The sequence below is a fragment of the Saimiri boliviensis genome, chromosome 3 (assembly GCF_048565385.1).
Source record: "Saimiri boliviensis isolate mSaiBol1 chromosome 3, mSaiBol1.pri, whole genome shotgun sequence".
NCBI lineage: Eukaryota > Metazoa > Chordata > Mammalia > Primates > Cebidae > Saimiri > Saimiri boliviensis.
The window spans coordinates 98,224,556-98,243,316 of record NC_133451.1 but is presented as its reverse complement, the minus strand read 5'-3'; the positions used below and the strand labels follow the sequence as shown (position 1 = coordinate 98,243,316).

Below are 18,761 nucleotides of genomic sequence, written 5' to 3'. Positions count from 1 at the left end.
CCACTCCTATTCGAGATAGTATTGGAAGTTCTGGCCAGGGAAATCAGGTAAGTGAAAAAAAAGTGTATTCAAATAGGAAGAGAGGAAGTCAAATTGTCTCTCTTTTCAGATGACATGATTGTATATTTAAAAGATCCCATCGTCTTAGCCCCAAAACTCCTTAAGCAGATAAGCAACTTCAGCAAAGTCTTAGGATACAAAATCAATGTGCAAAAATCACAAGCATTACTATACACGAAAATAGACTAACAGAGAGAAAAATCATGAGTGAACTCCCATTCACAATTGCTACCAAGAGAATAAAATACGTAGGAATGCAACTTACAAGGGATGTGAAGGACCTCTTCCAGGAGAACTACAAACCACTGCTCAAGGAAATGAGAGGACACAAACAAATGGAAAAACATTCCATGGTCATGCATAGGAAGAATCAATATCATGAAAATGGCCACATTGCCTGAAGTAATTTCTAGATTCAATGCTATTCCCATCAAGCTATCATTGACCTTCTTCACAGAATTAGAAACAACTACTTTAAATTTCATACGGAACCAAAAAAGAGACTGTATAGCCAAGACAATCCTAAGCAAAAAGAACAAAGCTGGAGGCATCACGCTATGTGACTTAAAACTATACTACAAGGCTACAGTAATCAAAACAGCATGGTACTGGTACCAAAAGAGAGATATAGACCAATGGAACAGAACAGAGGCCTCAGAAATAACACCACACATCTATAACAATATGATCTTTGACAAACCTGACAGAAACAAGCAATGCGGAAAGCATTCCCTATGTAATAAATGGTGTTGGGAAAACTGGCTAGCCATATGCAGAAAACTGAAACTGGATCCTTCATTACGCCTTACACAAAAATTAACTTAAGATGGATTAAAGATTTAAATTTAAGACCTAAAATGATCAAACAAACAAACAAACAAACAAACAAACAAAAACCCTAGAAGAAAACCTAGGTAATACCATTCAGGACATAGGCATGGGCAAACACTTCATGACCAAAAGCAATGGCAATGAAAGCCAAAATTGACAAATGAGATCTAATTAAAGCAAAGAGCTTCTGCCCAGCAAAAGAAACTATCATCACAGAGTACAGGCAACCTAAAGAATGGGAGAAAATTTTTGCTATCTATCCATCTGAGAAAGGGTTAATAGCTAGAATCTACAAGGAATTTAAACAAATTTACAAGAAAAAAACAGACTCCCCATCAAAAAGTGGGTGAAGGATATGAACACACATGTCTCATACACACACAAAAAAAGACATTTATGCAGCCAACAAACATGAAAAAAAGCTCATCATCACTGGTCATTAGAGAAATGCAAATCAAAACCACAATGAAATACCATCTCATGCCAGTTAGAATGGCAATCATTAAAAAGTCAGATGCTGGAGAGGATGTGGATAAATAGGAATGCTTTTACACTGTTGGCGGGCATGTGAATTAGTCCAATCATTGTGGAAGACAATGTGGTGACTCCTTAAGATCTAGAAATAGAAATTCCATTTGACCCAGTAATCCCATTACTGGGTATATACCTAAAGAATTATAAATCATTCTGTTATAAAGACACATGCACACATGTTTATTGCAGCACTATTCACAATAGCAAAGACTTGGAACGAAGTGCCCATCAATGATAGACAGGATAAAGAAATTGTAGCATATATATAGCATGGAATACTATGCAGTCATTAAAAAGAATGAGTTCATTTCCTTTGCAGGGACATGGATGAAGCCAGAAACCATCATTCTCAGCAAACTAACACAGGAACAGAAAACGAAACACCACATGTTCTCATTCACAAGTAGGACTCAAACAATGCAATCACATGGACACAGGGAGGGGAATGTCACACACTGGGACCTGTTAGGGGGTGGGAGGCAAGGTGAGGAATAGCATTAAGAAAAATACTTAATATACATGATGGGTTGATGGATGCAGCAAACCACCGTGGCACATGTAAACCTATATAACAAACATGCATGTTCTGCACATGTATCCCAGAACTTAATTTTATATATATATATATATATATATATATAAAAGAACAGAATGGAAGTGAAGAAGTTTCAGGTGTACTTAGTACATAATAAAGGCATCTCAAATCAATGGGATACAAATCTGGCTTTTTTTCATAATGGCATTATGAAAAGTAACTGACATAAAAAAGAATATTAGATTTCGACCTCAAACTAACCACCAGAAGAAAGTATTGGTGATTTAAATATAACAACTTAAACTATTAAAGAATTATAAGAGTATAAAAAAAAGATGAATTTCTTTAAGTGGGGGGGACTTTTTCTGAGAAACCACAAGGAAGAGAGTGACATATATTTTAAACTTTACAACAGCAAACTAAAACAAAACACCACCTTCCTTCATAAAGGCCAACTTAAAAAAAAGTAATGTAATCAACAGTTTTTTAATCCACAAGTAAACCTTTACTAATTTATGTGAAAGATGAAAGTACCAGGTAAAAAATGAGTAAGAGAAAAAAACGCAATGCCTAGGCTCAAAAGTTCAATAAATGTGTTGATTAAATAAATAAATTGATGATTGCCTAGACAACTCAGATGATAAATTGCTAAAAAACATATGAAAAAATATGAAATCATATACTTTTATACAAGACAGCATTCTTTGCCTATTAAATTGCCAATATTTAAAAAGACATTTGATAATGCCTCTATCGATGAAGGGTGTAGGAAATAAATACTCATATATTCCTCATAGAAGTGTAACCTTGTACCTTCTTAAAGGAATATTTGGTATTATAGATCAAATGCTTTAATATTTGAGTCAAAAACAGGCTTTGCAAATTTGAAACTCCATTTAATGTTTCTTCAACCTTCAAAATGCCTTTTCCAAAGTAAGTGTGAAAGTTCACAAAGCAATACATTTAATTCCCTCTCAATCATGGTTTCACTTTCCACTGTTTCAGTTATTGGTGGTTGGAAAATATTAATTGGAAAATTCCAGAAATAAATAATTCATAAGTTTTAAATTTCATGCTATTCTGTGTGATGAAATCTTGTGCTGTCCCATTCCATCCAGCCTAGGACTGGAATCACCCTTTTGTCCAGTGCATCCACACTACATAAGCTAACCATGCCACTTAACAGCCATCTTGGTTATCAGAATGAAAAACAGTATACATAGGGTTCAGTACTATTTAAGGATTCAGGCATCTATTGGAGGTCTTGGAACATATCTTTTGCAGATAAGGTGGGGATAATCATAGCAGGAAATGCCTGTGGCACATGCCTTCCTTCTCTGATGGATTAGAGAGAATGGCCTACACCAAGTCAATGGCATTTAAGAACTCTATTTCCAAAATGGAATATGTGATGGTCTTTTACTTTTGTTCTTTTTCCCTTAATCTCTCCTTCCCTTTCTTCCTTCTACTACATTGTTGGTAGTACATTATTATATAAAGCTATATATTCCCACTCTTTAATATTAGGAGGCACTATATAACTCACTTTAGCCAATAAAATAAGGAAAACGATGTGTATCACATCTGAGCTGAATCTTCAATAACTAGCTGGTAGTTTGCCATGCCAATTTTTCCCTTGCCAGGAGACCACCTATGTTCCCAGAGGCTGACCAGTCAGGCTAAGTAATGGTATGAAGATAATGTGGAATAGTCATAGCAATTTGGACAGATATGTAGTATGAGTGAAAACAATATCTTTCTTGGGTAAAGACCCAGAGATTCTGTTATCGTAGTTTATTCCAGCCAATCCCGATAGGATGGCTAAATAGCCTGAATTTGAGTATTAGTTCTACCAATTACTGGCTGAATTCAAATACAAGTCAGCATTTATTGTGTAAATACAGCCTCTGTTTCTGTAAAATAGGATTATTAATGGTACCTAGTTCATAGGGTCATTATGAGGAATAAATGACTTAAAAGATGAAATGGGTTATTTGTAAAGGACTTAGAATAGTGCCTAGCAAATATTAAGTACTGTAATAATATTTGTTAAATAAATCTGGGTGGGCCAGTTGAGGTGGCTCACACCTGCAATCCCACTACTTTGGGAGGCTGAGGTGGGAGGATTGCCTGAGCATAGGAGTTCAAGACCTGTCTCTATAAAATAAAAAATGAATAAATAAAAAAAAAGGTGTGTGTGTGTGTGTGTGTATGTTTTTATTTATAAAAACAGTCTGGTAGGCATACAACAAAGTATTAACACAGTGAATTTAAGAATTTTCTTCTTTTTGTTTAGCCACATCTTCTTTTCTACAACAAATATGTATTTCTTTGTAATTAAAAATGTGTATTCAGCTGGTTACAGTGGCTCACACCTGTAATCCCAGCATGTTAAGAGGCTGAGGTATAGACTGCTTGAGCCCAGGAGTTCAAAGCCAGCCTGGGCAACATGATGAAACATCTCTACAAAAAAATACAAAAATTAACTGGGCATGGTGGCATGGGCCTGTAGTCCCTGCTACTCTGGAGGCTGAGTGGGAGGATCGCTTGAGTTTGGGGAGGTGGAGGCTGCAGTGAGCTCTGTTCACCTGAATGACAGAGACCCTGTCTCAAAAAGAAAAAAATTGTATTCAAAAACTCCAAACTACTTTTGTATTGATAGTTTCTTTTAAAAAATTAGAATTTAAAATGTATCACTTTATTATAATTTCATATCACTTTACAGAAATGTATCTCTAATTTCATTATGTAGGTCAGTAGAAAAATAGGTTTCAATATGTGAAAGCTCTATTAATAGCAATTTTCTTGAACCATGGAATGGGCAACACCTGTAGCCAAAATCTTTAGAATGAAACTAAATGTTTAACTGGTGTTACTTACATATTACCTTGCAAATGTGCCCTGAAAATGTTTTGATATCTAATATGACTGAAATTTGTCTCCCAAAATAAGGCAGTTTAGTTATTAATAATTATACCCTTGTTTCTCTGAGTCAGGCTCAAAAGCCAATGAAAGATAAGCTGTGGTTTCTAATATTATTACAACCTTGCGGGAGATACATCAGTGAGCAGCAGCTTTGCTTTTGATGGACAAAGATGAAGGTAAGATCAGGTCACTTGTTGGGCTTTTATCATTGCAACAATCTTCCTGCTCTCTGTATCCAACCACTTTTATTTGCCCTGGCTGGGAAAGAAGCATTGGCAAGGATTTACACAGAAAAATAATGCCCAAAGAGCAGTCACAAAACCTGTATCTTTTACTAACCAAAGCCATCACAGCTGGAGAATGCCATGCCAAGAACAAAGGTGGGAGAGCAATGGGTCCCCTTTCTATTTTTTTTTTTTTTTTTTTTTTTTTTTTTTTGAGACAAGGTCTCACTCTGTCTCCCAGACTGGAGTGCAGTGGCACGATCTCAGCTCATCGAAACCTCCACCTCCCAGGTTCAAGCGATTTTCCTTCCTCAGCCTTCTGAGTAGCTGGGATTACAGGCACACACCACTACTGCCGAGCTAATTTTTGTATTTTTAGTAGAGGCAGGGTTTCGCCATGTTGGCCAGGCTAGTCTCAAACTCCTAACCTGAAGTGATCCACCTGCCTCAGTCTCCCAAAGTGCTGAGATTACAGATGTGAGCCACTGCGCCTGGCCCCTCTTTCTATTTTTGTTCTCCATACTTATCGGATGAGCTTTTTTTTTTGTTTTGTTTTTTTGGTGGTGGCGAAGCAGGGGGCAGGAGTGTGTACCTTGAGTCACCTGGGGAGGACTGAGAAGACTACTCTGGATGGTAGACATTTTATAACAGATACCTAATTCCAGGGAGGTCAAGTCTCAGAGCAGAAGGATGAATGACATTAAGCTAGTGGGAGGGGCAAAAAGAGGTTATTCTAAGTACAGGGAACAGCATGTAAAAAGCTCACAGTAAAATCGTAATAAATAAAACAAATCATCTACACAGAAAATAACTTAGAAAATATTTCTGAGTAATTAAAGGAGACCTAAACACACGGAAAGATATATACATAGATTATAAGATTCAATCTTGTTAAGATATTCATTTTCCTCAAATTGATCTAAAGAGAATAGGCAATCCGAAAATTCTTAGCAAGCTTTTTTGATAAAATTTAAAAAAGAAATCGACAAGCCAATTCTAAGATTTACATGGGAATATAATGGATCCAGAACAGCCAAAATAGAGAATGAAAAATAAAACTGGAAGACAAACTACCTGATTTCCAGATTTACTATAAAGCTATAGCAATAAGATAAATAGATTCATGGAAAAGACGAGCGAATTCAGAAATAGACCCATACATACATATCAACTGATTTTCAACAGAGGGGCCAAGGCAGTTCAATGAGGAGAGGAAGGGATTTTTTAAATGATGCTGAAACAACTATATATTCCTCAAAATCTACCTACCTCTATATGTGAGTTTTCATAGAACTAAATATAATAAGCTAGGACCATAAGGTTTCTACAAAAAAATCTTAGGAGAAATCTTTATAACCTTAGAGTTGGTAAACTTTATTAGAAAGGACATAGAAAATATTAATCATTAAAGGGGTAAATTAAATCTTCATCAAAATTAAAACATTAATTATGAAAATAAGTAGGTAAGCCACAGACTGGCAAAATATTCTCAATGTGTTTTCCTGAAAGCATTTGATGGGAATATTTTATATCTGATTTCAGTGATGGTTGCATGTGTAGATACATATGGTTGTCAAAACGTTTCAAATGAATACTTAAAATTCTGTTATTGTATATAAATTAAACCTCAATGAAAAGAAAAAGTCCAGAATAAAAGAGCATGTTGTTATCTACGGGCACAAATGACTAAAATACTCGGGGCTAATGGCTAATTCTTTTTAAAAAATTTATCCCTGAAAACAAGATTCCAAAATGTCTTCCACGCCACCAATACTGCCTTGTAAAATATTCCTATTTTTTAATCCAGAGTGATGATCAATGAAAGTGCTTTCTCCTCATGATACATGTTACACTGGGGTTAAAAGCATCAAAATCAATGAAATAAATCTCAAATGGAATACTTGGGACATGTAAAAGTTAAAGAATTAGCAGCATTGAGATATGATGCATCATTTGTCTTTTAAAATGTTGGCTGGCAGAAAAAGAATTTATAAATGATTGACATCTGAATTACAAATCCTGTGACAATACACTGTAATATAAAGAACTAATTCTTTAATCTTTTCCTTCTAGATGATTTACTTCCATAGGCAAAACATTATACCTTTTGCATCTCATCTTTGAATCTTGAAAAGAATCTAGGCCAAGGTCTTGAAAATACTAGATCCTTAATAATTACTTACAAACTTAAATTTATTGACCAACATACCTTATTGTTAAAATTTGTGTCCAAATTCCACATTCCCACAATAGGAAGTTTGTTGCAATTATTTAATAATTTGAGCCAGTGATTATCTCATTTGGTAATTTACGGGAAATTTATTTATTTATTCATTCATTCATTCATTTATTTTGAGTCAGGGTCTCACTTCATCACCCAGCCAGGAGTGCCGTGATGCCCTCGGCTCATTGCAGCCTTGACTTCCTGGGCTCAATCCTGCCTCATTTTTTAATTTTTGGTAGAGATGAAGTCTCATTATGTTGTCCAGGCTGGTCTTGATATCCTGGGCTCAAATGGTCCTCCCATCTTGGCCTCTCAAAGTGCTGAGATTACAGGCATGAGCCTCCATGCCTGGCAGAAATATATTTAAAAGGAGTATATCAAATGCTATACAAGTTCAACTAACCCCAGCTTAAAAATAATTATACTATAATTACCTGACTAGATTTTTTAAAGTTATAGAAAAAGTACAATTGTTAAAAATATAAAAAACAAAAAAACTCCGAGTCTAGTTTGAGTCCCCATGTGAATATCTAAATAAGTATAAAATAAAGGCTGTAAGTACACTGTTTTGAATTAAACATCACATTGGCAAGATCAGAAGAGCTTGTGAAGTGAGAAGGAAATTGTTATTCCTGTGATGGAATCTCCACTAGCATTATTCTTTTGGCAGCTGAGACTTCAGGGGATTCTCACTATGAAAACCAGCAGTCCTTTAATCACACATTGTAAGAGCATTTGTGATGCTGTGCAGGAAGCCTTTCTTCTAAGATTTTCCTGTTGCTTTTCTTCCTGAGCACAATAGATTCAAGATGGCTAATGCTGTTTCCTAGTTATGCTAAGAACCTCCTGAATGCCACTGGGCATCCAACGTGAAGACAGATGGCAAAATATCAAATGTGAATATCTCATTTTAAATGGGGATTCCCACAATCATGTTATTTTTGGGAGAGCAGCTCTCTGGCTCCATGGATATCACTTGAACGGAGTAGCCACATTCTTCTGCAGCTCTTGCTCGATCCAGATCCACCAAGCACATGCACTGTTTTCCTGAAATATAGTCAAATGACATCATGAGAAACCCTTTCACTAGGAAGGCAATTTTGGTTTGTTTAAGGGAATCTATATAGTGACAAAATCTGCAAGTACTATGGAGCATGCTTTATATCCCCAAGTCTTGTTTAGTTTCTTTCCATTTCATTCTTGATCAAGGTGGAAAGATGATGGTGACAAAAACATGGCACTTCATATATTCGCCTCTGCTAATAATTTAAAGAATGTTAACTTTTTCAAATGTATTTAGAAATAAATCTCAAATTGGAGCCTCAGATTCTATTTCCTATTTCGGTTAAAAATACATTTAAAGACCTTTTCTCTGCTTTCCCTGTAAAACTACATTATCTGTAACACTGCAGAAAAAAAATATGTCTTTAAGAATATTTAAAATAACATGCTGATTAAGGGCCGTCTGAAAGATCTTAGCTTTTCCGTCTGAAAGAAAATAGCTTTCCAGCTGAAGTTTTTTAGGGCTACGAAGAAGTGAGAAATGAAAAATATTTGAGAAAATTCTCAGTTATATGGCACTCATTTCAAGTGGACATGTAATGTTGAGTGTAATATACTCTTATTTTCCATGCTCCTGTATCCGTAAAATAGTGGTATTCTATTTCCTTTACAATCTTTGGAAGACAAAAGAGGAAACCTGTGTGGCAAGCAAAGTGGTTAACTTGTTTTCCTTTGGCAAACACAAACTTTAAAAGTAGCTTGGGAAAAATGATCTAGGGCTGAATATATTCAAAGCCACAGTTTACTTTTTTATACTTTCAATTGCTCTAAATTCAATATATAAGCTTCTTCATCCTCCTGGAAAAAGATCAGTGACCATGCAAAACTTCATTCTATTTTTCCTAAACAATTATAATACTGCCTAAACATTATCTGACTGACAGTGGAAACTGATAAACTAAGACAATTCAGAAATGAAGACAGATCACTGAAATAGAAAAGTTCTATGAACAACAGAATCTTCACAGAAAAAAAACAGTGAAAGGTGAAATCAGTAGGTAAGAATTAGCAATGAGAAACTCATATTTAAAATGTTTACTTTGTACATTTTCCTTAAAAGGACCCATCCCACCAAGATTAAACTGTATTAGAAATGAAATAAAAAGAGACGTCTAGAATTCCATTTAGGCAAAACCATCCCTTCTTCATTAACAGTCTTGTAGCTGACATTCTTTTTTTCCCCCATAAAATACTGTCCTTCCTTTAAGACATCTGTAAAGGTTTCTCCCATCTACTTTTTAGTTTCAAATGAAACATTATCTGTCAGAATGGGATGCTCTACATTCCTTTAGTACCCACCCTGGGTTTACATTGCAGCTCATTTACCCTTGGCTTTGATCCCAGTCCGGTTAATTTTTCCTTTTCCATTATGTAGAAGAATTTCATGCTTCAACATGTTGAAGTGTCTACAACTGAAATTTAGCTGCTGGTAGTCTACCTTTGTGGGCCTGGGGAGTTTCCTAAAAATATTCACAGAACACAGGAATGGCCTGTGTAACGCAGAGATGTAGACATGTGACAGCTTTCTCTCAATGTGATTCCCCCCATTCTTCCCAGTGCCAAATGCCCCCCGCCACTCTAGCAATTTCCCTTTCAGCCACTCCCCTTTAATTTGATACCTAAAACACACATCTACCATGTACCCATCCATCCACCATATTGATTATGTCTTCACTGGATTGCTATCATTTGAGGTGATTAAGCCAAGAGGGTGGAGTGAATGAATGAATACCATTATCATCGTTCATTATCTAGAGTGTGGATTCCTTATAAAAGGACACATTCAGCCTTCTCTTAATCTCTGACTTCACCATGTGCTGCTTTCATCATGTTATGATGCAGGGAGAAGACCCTCACCAGATGCCAGCCCCTTGATCTTGGACTTCCTAGCCTTCAGAAATGTGAGCTGAATAAATGTTTGTTCATTACAAATTACTGAGTTTATGGTACTATGTTGTATAGCAGTGCAAAACAGACTAAGACATGGGTCTAGTGAGTGGAATCTCTTCAAATGTATATTCGATTAATTCAAAGTGCTAGAGATGGGAAAAGGAGGAGCAAGAAGGAAAGGCATTGAAAGACAAAGAGGTTGTAGGAAGAAGAGAATGAGTCCTTTCCAAATGTTTACACTGCAGAGAGTGAGAAAGAGAAGGAAATCATTTACTCCCTCAGTCTCAGATCTCATGTGCTTCTCCAAGTGTGAGCATCTTGCTATGCTGCCTTTGATTTTAAAGATAATGATTTCTCATACAACTTGGTCTCTGAATGTAAGCTGCATTTGGTGCTCAGCCAAAGAAACAACAATCTGTTTTCTAGTATACCATGGAGGAAAAGGGGCTACACTGGAAATTTAGAGAAAAAATATGATGGTGTCCAGTGTTGGGCTTCTCTGAATAATTTTAAGATTAGTTTTGACTGAACCCATTTTTCTTAAACTCTGATGTAACATCAGTATGCTGGGAAGCAGTAACTAAAATGGACAAGAACTTTATGTCCAGAATCAAATAATTTGGGTTCATAGTATAGCTCCATTATCTACTAGATGAAGGACCCCAGGCAAGCTTTTGTCTCAGTTTTCTTATCATTAAAATGTAAATAATAGTACCTACCCCATATGTATATTTGTAAGAATTTACTGAGATAACAGGTGAGAGCATTTAGCTCAGTGCTTAAATGTAACTATTAACTGCTATTATTCTTTTAAATGTGATTTCTTTTTCTAAAGTGAGTCTTCAATAAATCAATTACTTATTAAACTTGAAATGCTTCTGTAGTCTTCCAATTTAAGTAATGTTTAATACTGCAAATGTCAAATAAATTGGTCTATGATAAATAATGCCTAAGTATCCTCTTTCCTGAGAAAGAAAACATTATCATCCTTGTGTATACATTTTATAATGCATCAATTTTGGCATATATAGTTAACTTTTTCATCTTTAATATTTTCTTTTGTAGCTTTTGATAGATCTTGCAGTTTGTTCATAATGGTAAGAAAGAGATTTAACCTAAGAATTGTACTCAAATTACAAACATTGAAAATACATTCAAAATTATTAAAGTTAACCAAAATAGGATAAAATGTTATAGTTACAAAACCCTTTTCAATATGAATTTTTTGGGAAGAATATATTTAGTTTCTTATTGAAAAACAGACTTCTTGTTGATAAATTTTTCCCATATAGACTTGGTCCAATCATTCACTGTCATAGTATGCATAATATACTCAACAGTTGCTCTATGAAAACACATACCTATGAGCCTTCGTTGGGGTGGGAGCTGGGCAGCTGTCTGGTCTGCAAATCTGCACAGAATCATGTGTTCCTAAAAGAAAAACCAATAGGATGTTGGTTTATTTTTATCTTCTGCTTCAAAGTTGTAAAAACAACAACCAAAAAGCTACCTCATTTTTCTGAAGTTCAACATTGTTTAACTGAATAAAGTACTACATGAATACTACTTTTAAAAAAAGTAAACTTTCAGAAAATGGTACTTAATAATTTCTTTCCTTCAGGTATGCTGTGTTTTTTTGTTTTGTTTTGAAACGGAGTCTCGCCGTCGCCAGGGTGGAGTGCAGTGGTGTGATCTCAGCTCACTGCGATCTTTGCCTCCCAGACTCAAGTGATGCTCATGCTTCAGCCTCCCATATAGTTGGAACTAGAGGTATGTGCCACCACACCTGCCTAATTTATTATTTTTTTTTTAAGTAGAGACAAGGTTTCACCATGTTGGCCAGGCTGGTCTTGAACTCCTGGCCTCAAGTGATCCGCCTACCTCAGCCTTCCAAAGTGCTGGTATTACAGGCATGAGCCACCGTGCCTGGCCCAGATGTAGTTCTTAAGAACAGATACACAGAAAATTCTCAGAGACATTTTGCCCAGTTGCTTTTAGCTGAAATATAAAAATATGGTTATATTTTGCTATTATAATGTGTTAAATTAAAAGACCTAAAATTTACTTATTACAAAATGTATTTGAAACTCTGGAATGTGGCTCCAGGCAGTCTTACTAAGTGGCTTTTCTTTCTTTCTTTCTTTCTTTCTTTTCTTTCTTTTTTTCTGAAATGGAGTCTTGCTCTGTCACCCAGGCTGGATGCAGTGGTGTGATCTTGGCTCACTACAACCTCTGCCTCCCCGGTTCAAGTCATTCTCCTGCCTTAGCCTTCCAACTAGCTGGGACTACAGGCGCACACCACCATGCCCCGCTAATTTTTTCTTTTTTCAGTAGAGATGGGGTTTCATCATGTTGGCCAGGGTGGTCTTGAACTCTTGACCTTGTGATCCTCCTGCCTTGGTGTTCCAAAGTGCTGGGATTATAGGCGTGAGCCATCGCATGTGGCCTGCTAAGTGGCTTTTCATTTTATCAGAGGAAAAGGAAGCAATGCAGATCATTGTGGCTTCTGTAATTCCCTGGTATATCCAGCAGAGTGCTAGTTAGTTCTTGGTTTTTCCCGAGTCTTCCCTTCACTCAGTCCTTTTAGAGGAGAGAAACCTGAATTTCTTCCTCTCACTCTAAAAGGCTGCAGGAAGTGTATCCCTTTCTGCTTTAAGACAAACTGTAAAGATGGCCTGAGGGAAAGACCTGATTATTACTACTGCTTAACAACTTTAGGAGAGAGTATATTAATGAAAAAGAAAAGAAGGTTTTAAAAGCACAGAGTTGATGATTTTGCACAGTACTTTTAAATCTGCATGTAGCCAAAAGTGAGTGATTAGGCAGAGTAGAAATGAAGCAATGATCCTTTGACAACTGTTCTTCCAGAACAGCTGTCGTTTCTAAGTGTGTACATGATCTCACCTGTCAGCTTAGCAAACAGGTTAAACTCAGATTCATCAATTGTTCCTTTAGTATTCTGTACATTACATTTGAAGCCTCCATTTTTAATAAGTGAAATGATTGTGGCAATGTTGGTTTTTTAAAAAGGGATATCTTTGTCTCAACTTTTATGTTTTTTTTTAAAAAAAACACTTTAATGCTCACTATAAAATTTCATGACAATGGGTGAGAAACTAATAAAATAGTTTGAATTAATAACTTTAAGTCCCCACAAACTAACAAGCATCAATGAAGGGAGAGAAGGATAATTGAGAATTACACGACTTGAAGAAAAAGCATGCACTTTGTGCTCATGGTGTTTGTAAATTAAAATTCATTTTATATAATGGTAATATCAAGTGAATTATAATCTCACATAAGATTCAGTTCTCTTGTACTGATAAGTCTCACCATTTTTTATTGGAATTATTTGTGTGCATGTTCTCTTTAGTCAAAATCAAGTTCTGAAAGGGCAAGGCACATGGTTAGCACTCAGTAAAGGCTGCTGTCTAAATTGAACTGTAGAGAAAAACACTTCCAAAGTGACTCTCAAGATATTTGAGCACAAAGTTCTGAGACCTTCAAAAGTCCAAGCAGTTTTGGGGGATATTGGAGAAAGAGTAGATAAAGGTTATGACTGGTGCACTGGGGAGTTTCTGCTTTCTAAAAGATTTTGTATGCCCCATCCCCACTGTAGAAATTTTACATTATTTTCTAGCCAGGAGCACATGGGCAGCCTATCTCTTCACCACCCTTGATTTTTTCCATACATCCTCTCATTGTTTGGTTTAACTAACATCACTTAAGGAGGGATCAGAAACAGGGGGCTAGTTTCGTTTTCCCAATTTTTTTTCTTTGCTTTTTTTTTTTTTTTTTTTCCCTTGAGACAGAGTGTAACTCTGTCACTCGGGCTGGAGTGCAGTGGTGCAGTCTCAGCTCACTGCAACTTCTGCCTCCCAGGCTCAAGCGATTCGTGTGCCTCAGCCTCCCAAAGGATAATTAGAATTATTATTAGGGGTCTCATATCTTCTGCCAGGATCCACTGGCAGCCTACCTTGTTAGATGAGGTTTCACCATGTTGGTCAGGCTGGTCTCAAATTCTGTTCTCAAGTGATCCGCCTGCCTCAGCCCCCCAGAGTGCTGAGATTACAGGTTTGAGCCACTTAGCTTGGCCTGTTATCCCAATTTATTTTCTAATTTATTGGCATAGCCTTGTGAGAGAAAGGTGAGATGTTTTGAATGTTATGCAAATAAAGGTTCTTGGGTCCTAATGCTTCCTCTAGAATTATATAGTTTCCTAAAATATGTACACTTTGTAATCTAGTAGGCAAAGGCCAGCAATGTTGTGGTTTTGGCTGAAAGCATGAACACTGTAAGTCCTCCTTTCACCATACCTCTCCATATATGTGTATATTTGTACAGGGTGCAGGGATGGTAGGAAGGGGGGTAGGTGTGGGTAGCACATAAGGTGGTAAGAGACAGAACTGGAAGTGGGCATTTAAGAGTTATAAATCAGGGATGAAGGAGATATAGCTAATGAGGTGGTTGCAACGAACTTTTAAGGTCACTATACTATATTTCAATTGTTTGATGGAGAAGAAAGTAAAAGTCCTAAAATATAGGGGCTGGTATGTAAAATGAGACTACATCTTTAGTGAATCTGTGCAAAAAGTGGCATTAACTAAGAATCCAAATGAATTTATCAACTTCTAAAGGAATTATTTATATATTTTTCTTAAATATTATCATTTCTTAAACTGTATTATATCATGCTATTGACCAGTTAATTTGATAGTGGTGATGTTTAGGAAGCTAGAAACTGTTTTGATCAGATTGGTGACTAAAAACTATATATGTTCTGACTACTTTTGAAAGACAATTCTACGTGGGTCTCTTGTGTTTCTTCATGTTCTACAAGGAAAGACACTGAGTGTCTTTGTTCCAGACCAGTAGTTAGCAAGGTATGGCCCACAGGCCAAATTCAGCCTTGTGAGTTAAGGAAGTTTTTATATTTTTAAAGAGTTGTAAACAACCACCAACAAAAACAATAAGAATGTCAAGGACAATGAAGAAGAATACTGGTAGATTCGTTGTGGCCAGCATAGCCTAAAATATTTACTATCTGACCTTTTACAAAATAATTTTTGTCTGTTCTAGATTATCTTCTCAAGCATGTTTGCAGAGTAAACAGCCTTGGAAAATACATATTATCTCCCTCTGGAACAAAAGGGCAGGTATTACCTGGCCCATCTGCTTCTGCCCTGTGGGAAGTGGACAGCAGAGAGTCAGTGTGAAAACAATGGTATTGTGGTTACCACTATTGCCATGAGCAACAAACTGTCTTTCGTCTCTAACTCAGGGGTCTCATATCTTCTGCCAGCATCCACTGGCAGGCTAACTTGTTAGATTGCAAGTAGAGTTAAAATCTCAGACCCTTCACAAATATTGTTACCTACTTGAATAGTTAATCTGGATTTGCAAAAGCAAGCCATATTAGACGTTCATGAGTTATTCAGTTATAACTATATTTACTCCACTAGATATATGAGAGTGAGAAATACAAAGGATAAAAAGTGTATTAGGATGACATCTAGATCTTTTTAAGGTTACCTTGTATGATAAAGTTTTCTTGAATTGTTCACTGAAACAGAAAAAAAAAAGGAATTAGTCATCATTTTAAATACTAAATATTAAGAGTAAAATAATCTCGAAGAAACTAAATTATAAATAAAAATGTTTTGTATGTAAAAGCATAAAATGCTATGCTGAAGTAAAAACTATGCCAGTTTGAAATGCTTTTATAAAAAGATAGAAAAGCGTATCATCAGTATGTTATTAATTTTAAGAAATCTATTTCACAGATTGTTTACACTGTTAGAGAAGCACCTTTTTTTCTCTTCCCCTCTTGGGAACACCCAGATCCAGGTGTTTTAACAGGTGGGTTTTACTGTTATGCAGGTGTGGCACAACCAATAGATCAGGAGAGGGCTGCCACTGAAAAGATACTTTATCACTCACAGTTCCCCAAGAAGAGGGGGCATGCCATGTGACAAAAGGCCACATGGGGAAACACCAGTATAGGTCAGGAGGCAGAGCTTTCCATAGGAAGAGACAGGTGAGGTAAGCAAACTTGGGAGTGGCTAGTTTGAATAATTTCAGTGAACTCAGGCAGAGGGGTGTTCCTACTTGTTTGGTATCTGGCCTACAGTAGTTGGGCAGGGGGATGCTGGCCTGGAATAAGAGCTTGATAAAGGAGGTACTTGTGGGGTAAGGGCTCTCAGTTGGTTGCTTTGCTTATGCAAGGTATGCTTGTTGATAAGACCTTTACTATCTATAGGAACTGGCTAGCCCTGGGAGGAACAATCTCTCCAGGATCAGTAAACAATAAAACATAAGAAAATTTAAAAAGGCATGATTAATATATCAGGAAATCACTGTTGTCATAGCTAATAAAGATAAACATACATCTGATAAACATCTTTTATTAATGCTATAGCCTTTACTCTTAAGTCAATCAAAAACATAGACTTATACATATGATGCTAAATTCATTAGTGCCAATTAGTTTGTTTGAAATGAGTACTTCTTTCCATGTACTGTAGAAACAGTATGCTATTTATAAATTCCCAACTCTGTTTTTGGTGATTGAGACAAGTCTTATTCACAAAGAAGCTTTCTAACGATATCAAAGGACAAGGGAGGAATAATGTAAAAAAAAAAAAAAAAAAAAGAGGTATGAAAAAGACAGGAAGCGGTAGTAATATACTGTCAAGGCCACCAGAAGGGAAAAGGGGATGGATAAAACAGCCAAAGGAAATATGCTGGCAGCCTAAGCAGCAAATCAACAGCAAGAAGGCCCCAGATTTTTGGTCTAGTTGAGGCCCTCTGATGTGGGAGGGCTTCATGAAAGAAAGAAAACCTCAGTATTTCTCCATGGAGATAGAATAGGCTACCTCTCCAGGATACACACTTGAGTCCTCAGGATGGCTGCAATTGGAGGACAGCTAGTTTCATCTACCAGCTTCCAACCAATGGAAAGTTCTTAAAATTCTCCACCAAGCCTTCTCATAGATATTACGATTATAGTTTTAATTTTATTTAGAAATACAGAGAGAAGTGCTAAAGCTGATAGACTTCTAGTTGGCTGACTCCTGGATAGCCTTGCTTCTAAATTTCAGCAAAAACTGGATCCAGGAGAAAAATCAGGGACAAACACAAAGGAGTTCTTCTCTTCCTTGTACAATTTATAAACAATATTTGGCATTGTAGAAAGAAGAAATGAGCTCAAAATGAAATCTCATTGCAACTTTGTATTAAACAAACTTTGTGTCCTGGCTTATACCCATGTTGGTGTCTTAGGTAGAACACTGAATTTCTCACCTTTTTGGAAAATTGAACTTTGAGGTATTCTGAATGAAACCATAACAGCAAGGGCATGTGACGAAGGAAGCCCGTGTTTTGATACAGTGCTCAATCACCATGTCTGTTGCCACTCCGCAAGCATGCAATGCCACCTGGAAAATAAAACCAGGCCTTAGCACTAAGTTCCCTATTAACTCACGGTGCAATTTTCATGCTTTTAAATAGTTCTCATTTGTTCATGCCGAAGGACTATTTAGCTATACATTTAAATTAAGAAAATTAAGCAAGATTGAAAGATTGTAAATAGAATATTGCAAATAAAGCATAAGATTCATTTAATGGAAAATTTGATGCAATATTGGTATGGAAAAATTAACATATGTGGATATCTAAACTATAGCATTGTAGAACACTAGATTTGAAATGAGAATTTCGGGTCTGTTACTCTGGCTGGCTGTGTAGCCCTGAGCCACTTAAAATTTAGCTTCTTTGGGCCTTAAAATCTCTTCAACAATAAATGATGGTTAACAATACTGACATATCACAATGCCGTTGCAAAAATTAAATAAAAATGTATTTGAAAACACTTCCTCAAGTGTCATATGCATATAATCTAATCAGGGCGGCATTAAAACTGATTGAATCATATTCATGTAGTGCCTTTCAAGATATTTTCACATAATAACAATCCTTATCATTGAATGATGAGTTACAGGAACTATTTTCAAAGAGTTTATTTTAAAAGGAATGAATGAAATTACGAATTACAATAATGAGTAGGGCTTCAATAATTCATGAAAATAAAAATAACTCTAAATATGATTTAATGTTTCAAAAACACATCTCCTTAAATATATCTATATTCACTGTATTATACTTACTACAGTCTTATTACGAATGAGATAATTATGAAAATTCTTAGGCCAAATAAAGCCTAAATAGGACTCTGAATAAAAATCAGATGTGGGGATTCTAAAAGATGAATAACCTTTACTGGATTTTGCCAAAAAAAATGCTCACATCTCTATTTCATTCTCAATAGACACAAATTGTAATGAATTATAATTTTCCCTCACCAACTTCAGGGTTGGGAGGGGCTCTCAGGGTAAAAGGGAGATTTTCTGTAAATTTTGGATAGTAAAATACTTATTTTTTTTGAGAAGGAGTTTTGTTCTCGTTGCCTAGGCTCGAG

The 18,761-nt window shown here is 36.0% G+C and overlaps 1 protein-coding gene and 1 long non-coding RNA gene across 6 annotated transcripts in view; one reads left to right on the top strand and one right to left on the bottom strand.

Moving 5' to 3' along the window:
• The first annotated feature begins 2,118 nt into the window (after positions 1-2,118).
• LOC141584031 (uncharacterized) lies at positions 2,119-17,594 on the top strand. Its single transcript, XR_012516908.1, has 4 exons — positions 2,119-5,061; positions 10,238-10,296; positions 11,351-11,382; positions 11,907-17,594. It is a non-coding gene; the product is annotated as an uncharacterized LOC141584031 (long non-coding RNA).
• The window catches only part of GSTCD (glutathione S-transferase C-terminal domain containing), a 138,160-nt gene continuing 126,548 nt past the window's right edge, over positions 7,150-18,761 (bottom strand). For all 5 annotated transcript variants that reach the window (XM_010340094.3, XM_074396533.1, XM_074396534.1 and 2 more), the window contains 4 exons: positions 17,588-17,721; positions 15,818-15,848; positions 11,647-11,716; positions 7,150-8,380 (listed from right to left, as the gene is read on the bottom strand). In XM_010340094.3, coding sequence (XP_010338396.1) covers positions 8,244-8,380; positions 11,647-11,716; positions 15,818-15,848; positions 17,588-17,721 — 372 coding nt within the window. In that variant the 3' untranslated portion in view covers positions 7,150-8,243. The remainder of the gene's footprint in view (positions 8,381-11,646; positions 11,717-15,817; positions 15,849-17,587; positions 17,722-18,761) is intronic.